Raw genomic sequence first — 16619 nt, 5'->3', positions numbered from 1 at the left:
AGGTCCGATTCTCTCGGCTAGGCATGCTCATATAGTCGAGGAGATAGAACCCTAAGCTCGTAGTGACCCCGCTGGAGAGGTGAATAGACCCCGGGTAGTCACCCACCGAGACTTGGATCAACTGCCAGCCCAGATCAACAGAAACCTTGAAGAAAGCCTAAGGGCACTTGTCAACTAGGGTGTGGAGTAAAGCAGGAAGGGGAACGCTCCACAGCCTAACCCTCCGCCTTGCGTGTCCCATCTCCATCAAGCCTCCTCTTGGCCTCAGCATCAGGAATCCCGTCGCTCTCAACCACATCAATCCCCCAACCCCCAGCGGGAGACAGGGCAGCCAAGCCGACCAAGAGATGCTAGAGAGATAATCAATGACCGAAGGCTGAGGGAGGGAACTCTAGACGCTCGAGAGATAATCAACTCCAGGCGGGAGAGCTCCAAGGAAGAGAATGATTCCCCCCAGAGAGGTCGAACTAGAGTTCACTCTCGGCATGGATCAACAAGGTATAAGGATAGCATGATCCACTCAGCCACCTCCAGGCCAAGGGGGAGGTCCGCTCAACCCGCTCGTTCAGCAAGCAAAAGTCTCGAGCGTCCTTCCTCTCCTAGGCTAGGGAGGCTTGGGATTGTCAAGAACATCACCCCCTTTACCCAGGAGATAATCAATACCCCTATTCCTCCTAAGGTTAAAATCCCTACGTTGGACCCTTATGATGGAAAGGCAGACCCAACGGACCATCTGAACGCTTACAAAGCACATATGGGAGTCCAAACCGGGTGTGAAGCTTCATGGTGTAGGTTCTTCCCTACTACTCTCAAAGGCACAGCTCACACATGGTTCAACAACCTTACCCTAGGGAGCATAAGAACGTTTGACATGCTGGCTACCCAATTCAAAAAGCACTTCATTGCTGGAATTAGGCAAACAAAGATTAGCGTTCATTTGATGATAGTGAAGCAGGGAGAGAACAAAAGTCTGAAGGACTATATCAAAAGGTTCAACACCGAGTCCCAGCTCATCCCCGACCTCCAAGATAATGTTTCTTTTGTAGACCTTCTCTTCGGGCTCAAGTCCAACAAGCTGAAGTTTGAGCTCGTGCATGACAAAGTAAGTACCTTCTCTGAAGCCATGGAAAGAGCTGAAAGAATCATTGAGGCAAGTGAGGTGTGTAAGGCACCCGTGGCCAACAATAAGGGGAAGAGAAAGCAAGTAGATAACTACCATGAGAACAAGAACAGAAGGCCGAGGAGGGCTGAGAGTGATGATGAAGGACTCAAGTACAATGCTGATAGGCGTGAGATCTACTTTGACATAAAGAACAAGGGTATCCTCCCCAAGCCTAACCCAATAAACACGCCAATAGAGCAAAAGAACAAGAAGCTTTGGTGTGAATACCATAGGGAGTGCGGTCACATCACCTGGAACTGTAGAGAACTTAATAGGGCCCTGGATAAGCTAGCAGAAGAAGGAAAGCTTAATCGATATCTCGAGTCCCCCCCGAAGGATAAACAAAGAAGCAAGGCTTCCAAGGTTGCGCAGGAAGCTCATAGCTCTGCTGACACCAACATGAGCATCAATGTCATAGCCGGTGGATTTGCCTCCGGGGGTTTGTCTAACAGGGCACGCAAGAGTCATTTGCGGTCGCTCGAAGTACCTATCTACGATATTGGTACTCCCTCATCCACCCCAAAACACCCTTACATGGTGTTCGGTGATGACAATGCTAAGAAGATTCAAAGGCCCCATGATGATCCTCTAGTGATTCATATGATGGTGGCCAATGCTAAGGTGAAGAATATCCTGGTGGATAGTGGGAGTTTACCCGACATTATTACTTGGAAGTGCATTGAGCAAATGCGTTTTAGCAGGGGAGACCACACACCCTTGGATATGCCATTAGTTGGCTTTGGAGGGCAACATGTTTACCCCCTAGGAATAATCAAGCTACCCGTCCGATTGGGAGAAAAAAAGAAGGGGAGGAGTTTGGTACACACATTCTTAGTTGTGGATACCCCGCTGCCATACAACATGATCATTGGCCGATCACTACTAAACAGGGTCAAGGCCGCAATCTCAACCTATCACTTGCTCCTTCATTTCAAGACCGATGATGGCTTGGTGGGGAAGATATATGGAGATCAGTTTAAGGGAAGGAAAAGCTATGTAGATAGTTTGAGGCAACCCGAAGACTTAGTCAATCAGGAGGATAAGGGGGCCAAGCGGAAGGCAATGGATGTTGATGAGCCCCAACTCCCCGTAATGAACATCTACATGGCTGAGAACCCTAAGCAATACGGTAGGCCTCGGCCTATTGACGAGGATGAGAGCATACCTTTGGGGGATGACCCCGCTCGGACTGTGAGAGTGGCTTGGACCCCCAGCTCAAAGAAAAAATCATTCAAAGACATTTTTGCTTTTACAGCAGATGAAATGCCGGGCATAGACCCCGAGGTGATGACCCACGAGCCGAATATCAAGGAGGGCTACAAGCTCGTCAAGCAGAAACTCCGACATGCCGGGCCGGAGAGAAACAAAGTTGCAGCCGCTGAGGTCAGGAAGCTTCTCGAAGCGGGTTTCATTCGAGAATGCCAATAAAATGAGTGGCTATCCAATGTCGTGCTTGTTAGGAAGCCAAATGGCTCCTGGCGCATGTGTGTAGACTTCACAGATTTTAATAAGGCATGCCCGAAGGACGACCATCCTTTACCCAAGATTGATAGGTTGGTGGATTCGACCGCTGTTCACGCCCTCCTAAGTTTCATGGATGCCAATGCGGGGTATCATCAGATACCCATTTCAGAGAAAGACGAAGCCCACACGGCCTTCATCACTAGCCAGGGGGTATACTGCTATAACGTGATGCCATTCGGCCTGAAGAATGCCGGGGCTACAAACCAGTGCCTGATGAATAAAATCTTTGAAGGGCAGCTAGACCGGAATGTTGAGGCCTATGTTGATGATATGATTGTTAAAAGCAAGGAAAGCCCAAACCATATAGCAAACCTAAATGAAACATTCACCACCCTTAGAAAATATAAAATGAAGCTCAATCCCAGCAAGTGTGTCTTCGGGGTACAAGGTGGAAAGTGCCTAGGCTTTATGGTAGATCAGCGGGGCATTGATGCTAACCCGGAAAAAATCCAAGCCATCCTTGACATGGAATCCCCCCGAAATGTGAAAGAAGTGCAACGCCTTATAGGCTGCCTAGCTGCGCTGGGGCGATTCCTATCTCGATCAGCCGACAAGAGTCTATCATTTTTCAAGGCGCTCAAGAGACCCAAGTTTTTGTGGGATGAGGAGGCTGAGAAAGCCTTTCAGCAGTTAAAGGAGCATTTGATGAATACCCCAAAGCTTGTTAGCCCCCTCCCTAGGGAAACATTATTTGTATACTTGGCCATATCAGACTATGCTCTCAGTGTGGTTCTTGTTGCTAAGAGAGAGGAAGGCCAAATACCTGTCTACTTTGTCAGCCATGCCCTAAGGGGGGCCAAAACACGATATACTCTCATTGAGAAGGTGGTGTACGCCTTAGTGATGGCAAGCAGGAAGTTAAAGCGATACTTTCAAGCACACTCGATCAAAGTTCTTACCAGCCAGCCAATCAAGAAAGTGCTAGAAAGCACAAACCATTCCTCCCGAATGACTGATTGGTCAGATCAATTGGCTGACTTTGGAATTGAATTTGAGCCCTAGAAGGCCATCAATGCCCAAGCCCTAACTGACTTCATAGCTTAATGCGCTCACAAGCCTACCCCAATAGACACCTCCGCCCCCTGGGCTCTTTACGTGGATGGGTCGTTTAATAAGGCTGGAAGTGGGGCCGGGCTGGTAATCACTTCCCCAGAGAGAGAGAAATTTGAATATGCTGTTAAGTTTTCCTTCCATGCTTCTAATAATGAGGCTGAGTATGAAGCACTTATCTTGGGGCTAAACTTATGCCAATACATGAAAATCAAGTCAGTTCAAGTATGCTCAGACTCATAGCTCATAGTGGGGCAAATGACAAAAGAATTTGAAGTAAAATAAGAAAACATGAAAGCCTATTTTGAGAAGGCTGAAAGCCTAGCAAAATCGTTTGACAATTTTGAGATCAAGCACATTCCCCGGTCAGAAAATCAGCAAGCTGATGCTCTTGCCCGCCTAGCAAACTCGGCTGAGGGGATAGCCCCCCGAAACATCATGTGGGAAGTCCTGGAGAAACCAAGTATTCAAAGGCCCGCCATCATGGAAATTGATAGAGGTGAGACTTGGATGGATAAAATCATTCTCTGCTTGAAGGGGGAACTACCTGAAGATACCCCCGATTTCAAGATGATTAAAAAACGGGCTGAATGGTTCTTACTTCATGATGAAACCCTCTATAAAAAGTCTTTCACACACCCGTTGCTGAAGTGCATAACCCCGGAGGAGGGGAACTATGTACTTAGAGAGATCCACGAAGGAGCATGTGGCAGCCATCAGGGTGGAAGAACTATAGCCGGAAAGGCGTTGAGGGCTGGATTCTATTGGCAAACTCTTAGGAGTGACGCCATGAAGATTGTCAAGAGATCTGAGAAATGACAAATGTTCGCTGATATGCCTCATGTTCCAGCCAATTCCCTCACAAGTATTCAGTTGGTCTTACCTTTTGATCGTTGGGGCATGGACATCTTAGGGCCATTTCCCGTGGCCTCAGGGCAAAGAAAGTTTCTAATAGTAGTGGATTATTTCACTAAATGGGTTGAGGCCGAGCCAGTAGCAACAACCACCGACAAACAAGTCCAAAAATTGATCTGGAGGAATATTATTACCCCGCATTTTGATCTCAGACAATGGCCGACAATTCAATAGCGGTTCAACTAGGGAGTATTGCGGAGGTTTCGGGATTAAGACAAGGTTTTCCGCTGTATGTCGACCCCAGACAAACGGCCAAGCTGAGGCAGCTAACAAAACCATATTGAAGGGGCTGAAGACAATGCTGGAAGGAACAAAAGGGACTTGGGTGGATGACTTACCTGGGATCTTGTGGTTTATTCGTACCACCACCAAAGAAGCTACAGGGCAAACCCCTTTTGCTTTGGTGTATGGGAGTGATGCTGTACTCCCCGTAGAACTTGGGATCCCATCCCCCAAGGTCACCTTTTATGACTTCAACCAAAATGATCAGCTAAAGCCTTTGTCCTTAGACTTGCTCCCATAGATAAGAGGAGATGCTTTGCTTCGCTCTATAGCATACAAGCAAAGGATTACTCGTTACTTCAACAAAAAAGTCAAGGTAAGACCCCTAGCAGAGGGAGACTGGGTACTCCGAAAGTGTGAGGCTGCTGGCAAGCCTCCGGCATTGGGAAAGCTAAGCCTGAATTGGGAACGACCTTATAAGATTAAAGAGGTGATTCGCCCGGGGACCTTTCGCTTACAGAGTCCTGATGGCAAGGACCTCCCCCGGCCATGGAATGCTGATAACCTTCGAAGGTTTTATGTATAAGCCTCTCCCTTACAATGATGCCCTAGGGGCAATAAGAGCCGATACCAGGAAATCAACTTTAATATAGTGCATCACTGTAATGTCTTCTGCATTAATGTTAATACAATGAAAAACCCCCCAACTGGGATGTTTTCTCTTTATATGTTACACTTTGTCGTTTGTTTTTACTTAGTTTATTTTTTGAACTTTTATATCGCTTGTTAGCATAGTCGACAATCATTTAATAGCACCACATGCCTGGCATAAAGAATTTTGGTTCGCTAAGACAAAAGTTTTCTCCCATGTTTGGGGCAAGATGCTAGCCTATGCTCAAACATTTGAGATAGAGTCCTGGCCGAAAGATCACTCATAACTTGGGGCTCGTTTAGCCCTCAACCTCCTTTAAAGAGTTGGAAAAGCCCATCTCTCATATAACTTACAACTTGGGGTTTGTGTTAGCCCTAGAATTGTTTAAATTATCAGTAATGAGTTGGAATAGCCCAACTCTCATACAACTCCTACCTTGGGGCTCGGTTAGCCCCTAGTTTGTTTCCATTATCAATTCAAGGGCTCTTTTTAGCCCTCACCAAGCAACAATTGCATGCTAAGGCAACTCGTTAAATGCTTGGGGCTTCTTTTTGGCCCCTAGGGGTGAATGATCAAGTAGTGAGCAAATATTTAACAAAGGATAGCGGAAAGAAAAGCATACGAATTCCATAAACATCAACAAAACAAAGTCTAAGTAGGATTAGCAATTACAAGTCATCAAGCAAAAACAATAGGTCATAAGTTTCATACATCCCAAAGAAATACATCCTAAAGAAATCAGTCAAGTCTAAGACAAAGGCTGCAGAAGTTACTCTTTGGTCTCGCCCTGCTCAGCTAGTAGCCTCTTTCGCTCCTCCTCCTCAGTAGCGCGGACGAGGTCCTTAACCTTATCCCGCACTTGAGGGTAAGAATCCTGCAACCCAAAAGAAGCAAAGACAGTCTCCATGTGGGTCATGGTATCCGCAATCCCGGGCTCGAAGGCCTCATATCCAATCATAGATGGGAAATCTACAAAAGCGATAGACTGCTTTCATTCAGCAATCACCTCCTTTTGACTCTGCTCCGCTTTCTTCTTGGCCTTAGCCAGATTACTCTTCATCCTGGTCAGCTCGGCTTTCTTCTCCTTCAGCTCAGTTGTGATCAGCTTCTTCTCTTCCTTGGCCTCCTTGAGCTGAGTCTCGAGGGCTTGGAAGCTAGACTTTTCGGCCTCTTGGGCATCAGCAAGCTCCTTCTTGGCCTTCTGTAATGCCTCCTGGGCCGAGTTTAGCTCTAGCTTGAGATTATGGATCTCGGTCCGGGCATTAGAAAGCTTCGTCTGAAGACCCTCCATGTTCTTCATAGCTCCTCTCTGGTACTCCTCCATGAGCACACTCAGGGTCACGCCAGCCTACATCAAAAACAAATAAGAAGATGGTTAGGACAATCCCAGAGATAGACAAATTATGACAATGTATAACAAAGTATACCTTCAAGATACCATCAAAGGCGGAGGAGATGGCCTTGGAGGGCTCCGTCCTCACCACCTTGAAGTCCCTCATCGAAGGGAAGCGGGTCATGGTTTTCTTCACCATCTTCTTGCGACCACGCTTGGTCAAGCCGAGGAAAGATTCAGGAAAATAAGGAGCCCCGGCCTCACAGCCTTCCCCACCTTCATCATCACTCTCCTCTTTCGTCTAAGGGCGTTTCCCTTGATCCTCGAAGCCCTCAGACTCCAAGAGCTCGATGTGTTGAGAAACCGCCAGGGAGACACACCGAGATCCTTGGTCATCCACCTCCATTGTTGTTGCTTGGGAGGATCCCTCCCCCTCTCGGCTATCTTCCTCCTTAGCTTCGAGTTCTTTGGGTTCTGAAAAGATAGGTCGCAAAGTGGAGTTAGCGAAGAAAGAAGCATTTTAAAGGAATTAATCCCAAGAAAATAGGCATACCGGGGGAGGAGGAGAAATGCTCATATCTCCCCTCTTCAAAGAGGCCTTGATCTTTCCGGCTCGGAAGTTTACTTGAGACATCTTCCTCTGGAGTTTACCTTTCAACTGGTCGTAGGCAACACCTGAAAATCAACATTCACGCCAACTTATTAATAGCAAAGCCCAGGAGAAATCATAAAATCATGAAACTTACACAAACAAGAAATAAATCCTACCCCTATCATAGGCGTGGCTCAGGCCCACGACCCTCAAAAACCGCTCTTTCTTGAAATGCTAATCCTTCAAAATCCACATGGTTGGAAGCTTCTCCTTCTTTCCCTATACGATTCCAAACAGCCCCCACGGCTTCATCAACCCCCATGGCAGGAACATTATAGTTCAAGCTGATCCTACGCACACCACTATGATCCCGGGGAATCCTCCAACCCCCGGCATGAAAAATGAAAAGAAAGGTGTGGCGAAAACCCTTCTGACTTGAGGGTTTCGTGTTTATAGTAAGGTAGAACTCCCTATCATGAAAGGCATACCACCCATGGCTATCTACATTACTCGGGACCTCCTGAAGCCTATGGGTTTTCCTAAAGGCAGTTACGGTGCAAGGGGCTCCAAGTAAACTACAAGTGGTTATGTATGCGTTTATTGTCAACCAGGAGTTAGGAACAAGCTGGGTAATAGACAAGTTGTACTCATTCAACAATTCCTCAATGAAAGGGTGCAGTGGAAATCTCAACCCATTATCCAAACAATTCTTATATACAGCTATACACCCGGGGGGAGGGTTATCTACAACACTATCACCCCCAGGAGAAGAGATAAGAAAAGGCTCATTAACATGGTATTCCGTTTGCAAATGTCTAGTACCCCCCGATAAAGATCTAAGCCAAGCAGGGGAGGGGGGGCACATAGAGGGGATAATCTTCCTAACAGGCGGTTTAAAAGTCACTGGCGCCCCAAGAGAAGAAGTAGATGTATCATTCTGACTTGACATGGTCACCACACCGTCAATAAGCAATCTATTCAAAGGACCCCTAGAAGTCGGTTCACGTGCAAGAGAAACTTCCTAAGGGGAAGGAGGCAAATAACAATCAAAGCCTAAATCATGCTCAGGGGGTGAGGATGACACGCAAGGAAAAGGCACACCCAAAGGAATAGATGAATCAACACTACTACGAATTACATTAGCTACAAGTACTCCCCCCGACCAAATTTCATTGGACAAGTCATAAGATAAAGGGCCGGGGAGAGAATCTTGATAATCTTGAGTCGCTTGGTCGTTCGTAATACATGCATAGCTCAACTCAAGATTACCCCAAAGAATGCTTAAGGCACATACAAAAATACAACCAGCGTACCTCTAAGCTTAATATCATCAAAAGCACAGCCGAGGGACAACCAAGCATACAAGGAAAAATAGGTGTTAAAAGCTCACCAAGTGGTTAGAGAGGCCGGGAGAATTATCTTGGAGCAAATCAAGCTCACCCTAGGGAGAAGTAAACCTACAGCATCAATAAACAAATTCAAGTGTTAGAAAAATAACCGAGGTAAAATAAGTTTTCGGCTATGGATCAAGATGCAAAAATAAGCAAGTCATGCTTCATAAAGACATGCCTAGCCCGCTACTATTCCCCGAACCCCCCGGCCCATCACTCGGACCTGTCACCTAATCAAAGTATGAGAGTTTAGCTCCTACGAGCGGGAAAGCCCAGCTCTCAGCCATATCAAGGCCCTCGGCCTGACTTGCCTATGCCCTCAGCATTTTTTATTTTTTATTTTTTTAAAAAAAAAAGGCCGAGAGCTAGGCTGGGCTGCAAACCCTTCATCAATGCTAGGCACCCCCTCAGCATGACCATTAACCCTCTCGGCCATCTCTTCCCTCACCTCACAAAAATCCAAACTCAAAAACAAAATCCAAAATTATAGCTCACAAAGTTCCTCGCTGAACTCGGCTTGACCCAAGCCAAGCCCTCGGTACTGCGCGGCATACCCCTCGGCCGCACAGCATACCTCTCGGCACTCCAGCTACCCCTTGGCTTCTCTCCCTTTCCTCGGCTTATCATGAGCCTCACTCAAAGTAAAAACCCGAAGCACACACTTCTCGCTCCCTCACACAACGTCACATCCCTCGGTCATTGACACTTGACCCCTTCGGCTGTCACCTCTCTCCTCTTACCTCAGCTCTCCTTTCTCTCCTCACCTCCCTCGGCTGTGCTGGTTATACCCCCTCGACATTGCGGGTTACGCCCCCTCGGCCTGTGCGAGCGACCCCCTCGGCCAGCATCAGCTTGCCTCAGCTTAATTGGCCAAGTGCGCTGACGAGCCTTCACTCCGACAAGCTACCCTCTCGGCATCTTCGCTCTCTTCACCTTGCCCCGCAGCAAGCCCTTGGCAAAACAACTCTATAACTGAATGCGGAGGGCTAAGCATATGAAATCAGCCGCCTCGCTCCCACGATCTGGCTACCCACTTAGGCCCTCGGTCGCATTCGAAACCCTTCGGCGCCCCACGCTTACCCTCGGTCTTAGGCTGGGCGAATCCTTCAACCAAGCTGAGAGCTTAGTTTGACACCCATATCAAGGCATTTGTGCCGAGCACCAAGACCCAAAACCGACCTCTCAGTTTTCTCTCTTTCTCTCACGCCAAACCCCTATCTAAGCATACATATCCAGACCAAACTTCAGCTATGCGTAAACCCCAAACACATTCCACCAAAAACCCAAAATTTAAATACAAGTTTGAAATTCGAAAACCATCCTAGTCGAAATCAAAGGCAAAAGCCGTTTCAAATTAGAAAAATTGCAAGTACATAAACATCAAACATGCTGTTGGGTCTATCAAAATTAAGATTAAACAGGAAAAAATTTCGCGTACCTCTTGAAGATCTTGATGTACTTGGACGAACCCGAGCGATGTGACTTGAATACTCAAACTCTCAAGAAATTTGGGAGAAAGTTTGGGGAGGATTTTTGAAAAATTTCTCTAAGGCAAGTGAAGAGTGAGAAACAAATAAAGTGGGGTGAGAGTTCATATGTTCCAAGCTAAGGAGATGGAAACCCTTCAAAACCCTGGTTTAAATGGGCCTAAGTGAAGCTTGAGCCTAGAAAATCACCATTGAAGGATTAAGCTTAATTAGCATTCCTAAAAATCTCAAGATTAGCCGAAAAACCAAGACAAGTCATGCCTTCAGCAAGATACATGGAGCTCAGCCTGAAGAAAATATTCTGAAAATAGAAAAACCATCAGTTACCCATAAGCCATCATCAGGCTTAGCTCTCAAAATCGCTCAATCATCTCAATTACAATACTCTCAAGGCATTGCGTGGGGCTGGTTTTCACCCTTGCAAGTCACTTGGGGCTCTCTTTAGCCCTCGGGTACGCCTCAAGATTCACTCCGGCATATGTGACAACTTCTCTCATCTTTATTCTGCGTGATATCCGAACTTCATGTAATCTCGTTCCCACATCACGCGTGGGCTAAATGTTTGGGCCGAGTCCATTGTCCAAAGCCCATTGACTTGGAATTACAAAAATACCCCTCCATGATCCATACCATTATTAGTCTGAGCAAAGTACAGATTTACCCTTAACCTGTCCAACTAAGTACAACTTCTGCCACCTGAAAGTACATCTATAAATAGCTCTCCAATCATTAATGATGGTAACATTTTCCTAATTCTCTAACCTTCTCTCTCTACTTTCTCTCTCTAAAGTACTCTCTCTCTCTCTACTTTCTCTCACTAAAAAGTACATTCGCTGACTTATGCATCGGAGGGGCTTTCCCGGGTCACACCCCCGGGGCAGTTAACCTTCTCTCTTTTGCAGGTCTAGCTCTCAGACAGCAAGGCGTAGTTTAGGGAAATTCGGACATTCATTAGACTTAGCCTTAGGACATCTTGATATTATTACCCTAACCCCGAGGAGTATTCTGTTTCCAGAAACAGAGAGTAATTATCACTATGAAGAAGGGGCTTTACATTCCCCCTACCTTTCTTCGTGATCAACTGTCTGACTCTCTTGAATTTAGGACAACCACCTACATCCCCAAAAGTTTGATGGAAGTTTGTTAAGGAACAATTCGTATTACCCAGATCTAACTGATTTGGATGACTATCTCCACAAGGGGGTTGGTGCTTTTGTCAAGTGGTTGTGCAAAAATTCAACATCTGATGAGTTCATCCCAAAAAGAGATTGTTCTAGTTTTTGATTTGAAGCCAGAATTCAACCTCGAGAAACTTCCACTGTACACCATGCCTTTACAAGAAAGACACATTTTCATCAGTGCTAACATGACAACCATTAATGTGATGGAGTTGCGCAACCTTGTGAAGTACGTTCACCTAAATGTTTACACTTGTGTCATAGCAAAGCGGTAGGTGAAGTACAACCGGGTGTCTATTTATGGGTCTGAGACTAATGTTCATCAGCCGTCTCCTAGGTTCATACCCACGGGTTCACATGTCATCCTGTGGAATGCAAGGAATGTTCACCGACCATCGTTCATGGACACGTTCTACAAGTTGTTCAATTCGTACTCACCTAGTGCTGTTGTCGTCACCGAGGCTCGCCTTGACGAGAGCACAATAGGATATGTTAAGTCTGAGCTAAGGGGCAGGTACAATGTCGAAGGATTTGGAGGCCAAAATGGCTATAGTAAGGTGCTACTTATTTGGGATGTTAAAGAATTGTTTCCATGGGTCATTAAAAGGGGCAATTCATATTTTGGCCATCAGCTTGGTGTCGATCTAGAGGTATTCCTTCCACGATTTAAATTAAGTTCTAATATAGTTAATTAAAATTTTATTCTATGTGCCTTACTCTAATTTGATTGTAGTTTCTTAAGGCGCCATTGTCGGAGCCTTCCTCGCCCTATTCTCCCACCAGGTACCAACATGGTGACCCAGATGACCCAACCATTCATGATTGGAATGATCACCTCACCCCGTCACCTTTCTCCGCCCCAAGTGATGATGATGAGCTTCGCAACCCATGGGATGACCCAACTGTTCACGGCTGGAACGATCATCTTACCCCTTGATCAAGTGTGACCCATTGGATGTTATGTACTTCAAATTTTCTAGACAGATTGCAATTTGTTCTACATAATTAAGTAGTACTTACTAAGTACTAATCTAGATTTTCCTTGTTATTTTATCATGTTATGATTATGATGCATGTTATGCTTGAATGAGCAGCAAAACTCTTTATTATGTAATTGTTATGGTAATAAGCTAAGTAATTGTTATTTAGTTAATGACCCAGTTTTGCAAAAGGCCATTATTACGGTCAATGCAAATAGATGGTGACTCAAAAAGTAACTCGACTTTACCCTTTTATGTACTAATTAGACCCTTTATTGTGTTAGTGGGATACTATTTTCTTTATGAGTTGTACCCTTTTGACTTCAGATGTAACCCTTTCATGTGTTAGTGGTATTCTTTTGTATTTCAGTGGTGCTCGACTTTACCCTTTCTTCTTCAGATACAACCCTTTCATGTTTCAGTGGTTCCCTTTTATATTTCAGTGGTGCATACTTAGCCCTTAAACTTGGTGTTGGTAGTCCATAACTCGACTTTACCCTTTCATGTACTAATTAGACCCTTTGTTGTGTTAGTGGGATACTATTTTCTGCATTAGTTGTTTCCTTTCTACCTCAGATGCAACGCTTTCATGTTTCAGTGGTACCCTTTTATATTTCAGTGGTGCATACTTAGCCCTTAAACTTGGTGTTGGTAGTCCATAACTCGACTTTACCCTTTCATGTACTAAATACACCGTTTGTTGTGTTACTGAGATACTATTTTCTGTATGAGTTGTACCCTTTCTTCTTCAGATGCAACCCTTTCATGTTTCAGTGGTGCCCTTTTATATTTCAATGGTGCATCCTTAGCCCTTAAACTTGGTGTTGGTAGTCCATAACTCGACTTTACCCTTTCATGTACTAATTAGACCCTTTGTTGTGTTAGTGGGATACTATTTTCTGCATTAGTTGTACCCTTTCGACTTTAGATGCAACCCTTTCATGTGTCAGTGGTATTTTTTTGTATTTCAGTGGTGCATCCTTAACCCTTAAAGTTAGTGTTGGTATAAAAGTAACCATGTGATGACATATTGGTATAAAAGTTTATTAGTGATGACATTTAACCCTTTTTCTTGTTAGAAGAATAAGCGTATATTGTACAAATGATTATTCTTATACTTGCTTGTAGCTTAAATCTATTGTTTTTCTTTACCTTTGGTTCTTTTTATTTTTTTTATTTTTTTGCTTCCAATATTTAATTTAATTTTTTTTGGACACTATTAAAAGCCCCCAATAAAGTTAAAGAATTTTGGAAAAAAAGGAAAATATAGAGAAATATTCTAGGTTATGCAGAATCAAGAAAAATTACAAGATCAAACTCTTTGATTAAATATTTTCAAGATTATATCAAGCTCTTTTTTTTTCAGTATTCAATTTTATATAAATATATTTGCTCCCAACTTGTTAAATATTACAACTTATTACATGCCAATTTTAACTTTGAGACATTAAATTATACAAATTTCTCTTTCCATTCATTTGAGATTTTTTTTGAACTCACAATTTTTTTTTTGTTATTATTTGTCAATTATCTTAGGTGAATGAGCATGGAGGAGAGAATTATTTGGCATAAAATGAGAATTAACATCCAAAAAAAAGAAAAAAAAATTATTCGGCAAGAAAAGAAGGGTGAAACGTTACAACTTATTAATTTTTATACCAATTTGTTGCAATTTGTTAACTTTTATACTAATATGTCGCCGGTGACTAACTTTTATACCAATATGTTGCCGGCGATAACTTTTATACCAATATGTCACACGGGTGCTAACTTTTATACCAATTTGGCTAATTGGCCTAATTGTGACACATCTAAGCAAAAATATAAAATTTTAAACATTACTTGACCCGGAGTGTGCGCATATATAGTTGGAGTACAAAAGTTCCTAACATAAGTACTAAAAATAAATTTAAACCCACTGTTTAAAACATTGGTTCAAAATATTAGCCCGGATAGTAACACAATTAAGGTACACATAATCTAATGTAATTCCACACAGATTGGATACAATAGGAGTTGTGATGAGTGTCATTTATGGCACTCATTTGATGAGTATTTAGCTTGTTTTTACCTTATTTTCATAGCTTTCTTTCTAAATAAACGCTTAGTTTTATGCATTTTCTCTTTATTTCACTTTTCTATCTTGTTTTGTGTTTTTATGGTTTTTCTAATATTTTCTCTTTTATTTGTTCTCTTTTTGTTGTTTTAGTTGCCTTTCTTTTATTATAGATTTTATAGATTTAGTTTTTATTTTATTTTTATATTCATTTCATTTTTCTTTCCTTTATTTTATTTTATTTTGATTTCTTTTATTCTTTTATTCTTTTCATTTTCATTTTAGCTCTATTAATTGTTTGTTGGTTTTAGTTTCCTTTTACTTCATTTTTCCCTTAGTTTTATTTGTGTTTTGTAGGTAAATAATCAAGTTAAGTATTACATCAGAAGGCTGTCTTTCTCACGTGCATCACCTCGAGTGCACCGATGATAAGGATGCTCGGGAGCGCAGACGAGCTGCACCAACTTCTCAACCACTCAAGTGTTGCCCTTCTCCCACAATCGACTCTTGGCAACCCTCGCAACACCCAAAACAAACACCACACCCAAAACAAACACCAATTCACACCTCCTTATTTCCCAATTCACCAGCAACTACAACAACGCCTAGAAGCCTCGGCATCACCCAAAATCTGCCACCAACAGCAGCTCGCTGCCTCCCCTGCTCCGCCGGCCTTGCCACCATTTCATACCACATGTGCACCTCCTTCACCACCGCAGTTCAGCACCCAAAGCAGCCCCTGCTCCAGCTTGCCGCAGCAGCAATCACCACCGTCATCAACCCACCTCATAAGACCGCACCAGCCGCCATAATCTGCTGCATCCCCTGTTCCAGCCACGATCACCAATTTCCTCCACTACCAACCGCATTTCACCTCCAAACGCAACCCCTGCATCACCGAGCTGCTGCCCCATATAACCACTACCTTTGCACCACCTTCTACCTCCGTATTCCGCAGCTAGTAGCCATGAAAATGGTACGCACGCGAAGACTCTTTTATGCATGCACACCACAATATCCCGAAGCTAGAGCTAGCAACCTCAAGTATGGTACGTGCGAGAAGTCCCAGCTGTGCGCACGCATCAATGGGCTTATTTTGAGCCATTGATTTTGATGGAGCTTCATGATCAAAGGGTTGTGATGGTGTTTGATTAGTGGGTTATTAGGTGTGCAAAGCATGTGATTATATCCCATATTAAGAGCAGCCAAGTCAACTGACTTCGGCTTTGCGTGGGTTTCTTTAATTCCTTTTAATTTTATTTCTTTTTCTTTTTCCATTTTATTTTTCTTTTACTTTTGTTTTCTTACTTTATTTTTATTTCATTTTTCATTTCTTTTCCTTTTCTTTTATTTTCCTTTTCTCTTTTATTTTCTTTTATCCTTGTAAATATAAATACCCATTTTGGGTTAGTGAATCAAAAAGTAGAATGAGAATTAGAATTCATATCTTAGCTTAGGTTGAAAGCTTTTCTCTCTAGTTTTAGGGATAGTCTAGGAGTAGGTTAGAGAGAGAAAGTGAGGGATTTCAATGGTGGTTTGAGAGATTGAAGGTTCAATGGTGACAATGGTATTGAAGATCTTCTTAATCAATCAATGAGGATTTCTCACTCTATCTCATCTTATTGCTTTGTTTGATTCATATTGTTTGGTTGATTTTGACGATTGATTTTGATATTGGTTTGATGATTGATTTTGATGTTTGGTTTAGTTTGGTTTTCATCTCTACTATGATCCTTGAGTAGTTTCTTTGCTAGGGATTGGATAAACATGTATGATTGATGGATTGAGATTGATTTGGGAATTTGAGTAGTTCTTGTGTTGTAATTAAATTGATTCATAGAGGTTTGCATGTTGTCTAGTTTGATTGGAGTAGCTACCCATGATGCTAACATTGATTGCATGATTGGATTGATTGACATGACCACTTGATATCAATTTCATCATAATTGGTTGAGTATTTGATTATGTTTCTTCTTGTTGTTTAGCACTAAAGAAATCTAGGTTAGAGAGTATAAGGATGATTAGTTGAATGCTCCTAAATGCTCCTACTATTTGTCTTTGCATTGCTTGGATTGCT

At 43.3% G+C, this 16619-nt stretch overlaps 3 protein-coding genes across 3 annotated transcripts; all 3 read left to right on the top strand.

The window, feature by feature from the left end:
* Nucleotides 1-754: 754 nt before the first annotated feature.
* On the top strand, nt 755-2590 carry LOC145591977 (uncharacterized). The gene has a single exon (XM_081648453.1). It carries the CDS (start codon nt 755-757, stop codon nt 2588-2590), a length of 1836 nt encoding a protein of 611 aa, XP_081504579.1.
* A 1437-nt stretch (nt 2591-4027) lies between these two features.
* LOC145591976 (uncharacterized) lies at nt 4028-4555 on the top strand. The gene has a single exon (XM_081648452.1). The coding sequence runs from the start codon at nt 4028-4030 to the stop codon at nt 4553-4555; it is 528 nt and encodes a 175-aa protein (XP_081504578.1).
* Nucleotides 4556-4949: 394 nt separating this feature from the next.
* Nucleotides 4950-5459, top strand: LOC145591975 (uncharacterized). The gene is made up of 2 exons (XM_081648451.1): nt 4950-5072; nt 5175-5459. Exons 1-2 carry the CDS (start codon nt 4950-4952, stop codon nt 5457-5459), a joined length of 408 nt encoding a protein of 135 aa, XP_081504577.1.
* Nucleotides 5460-16619: the final 11160 nt, after the last annotated feature.

The sequence above is a fragment of the Chenopodium album genome, chromosome 18, assembly GCF_948465745.1.
Source record: "Chenopodium album chromosome 18, dcCheAlbu1.1, whole genome shotgun sequence".
Lineage (NCBI taxonomy): Eukaryota > Viridiplantae > Streptophyta > Magnoliopsida > Caryophyllales > Amaranthaceae > Chenopodium > Chenopodium album.
The sequence above is the reverse complement of the archived record's forward strand: the minus strand, read 5'-3'. Positions and strand labels throughout refer to the sequence as shown.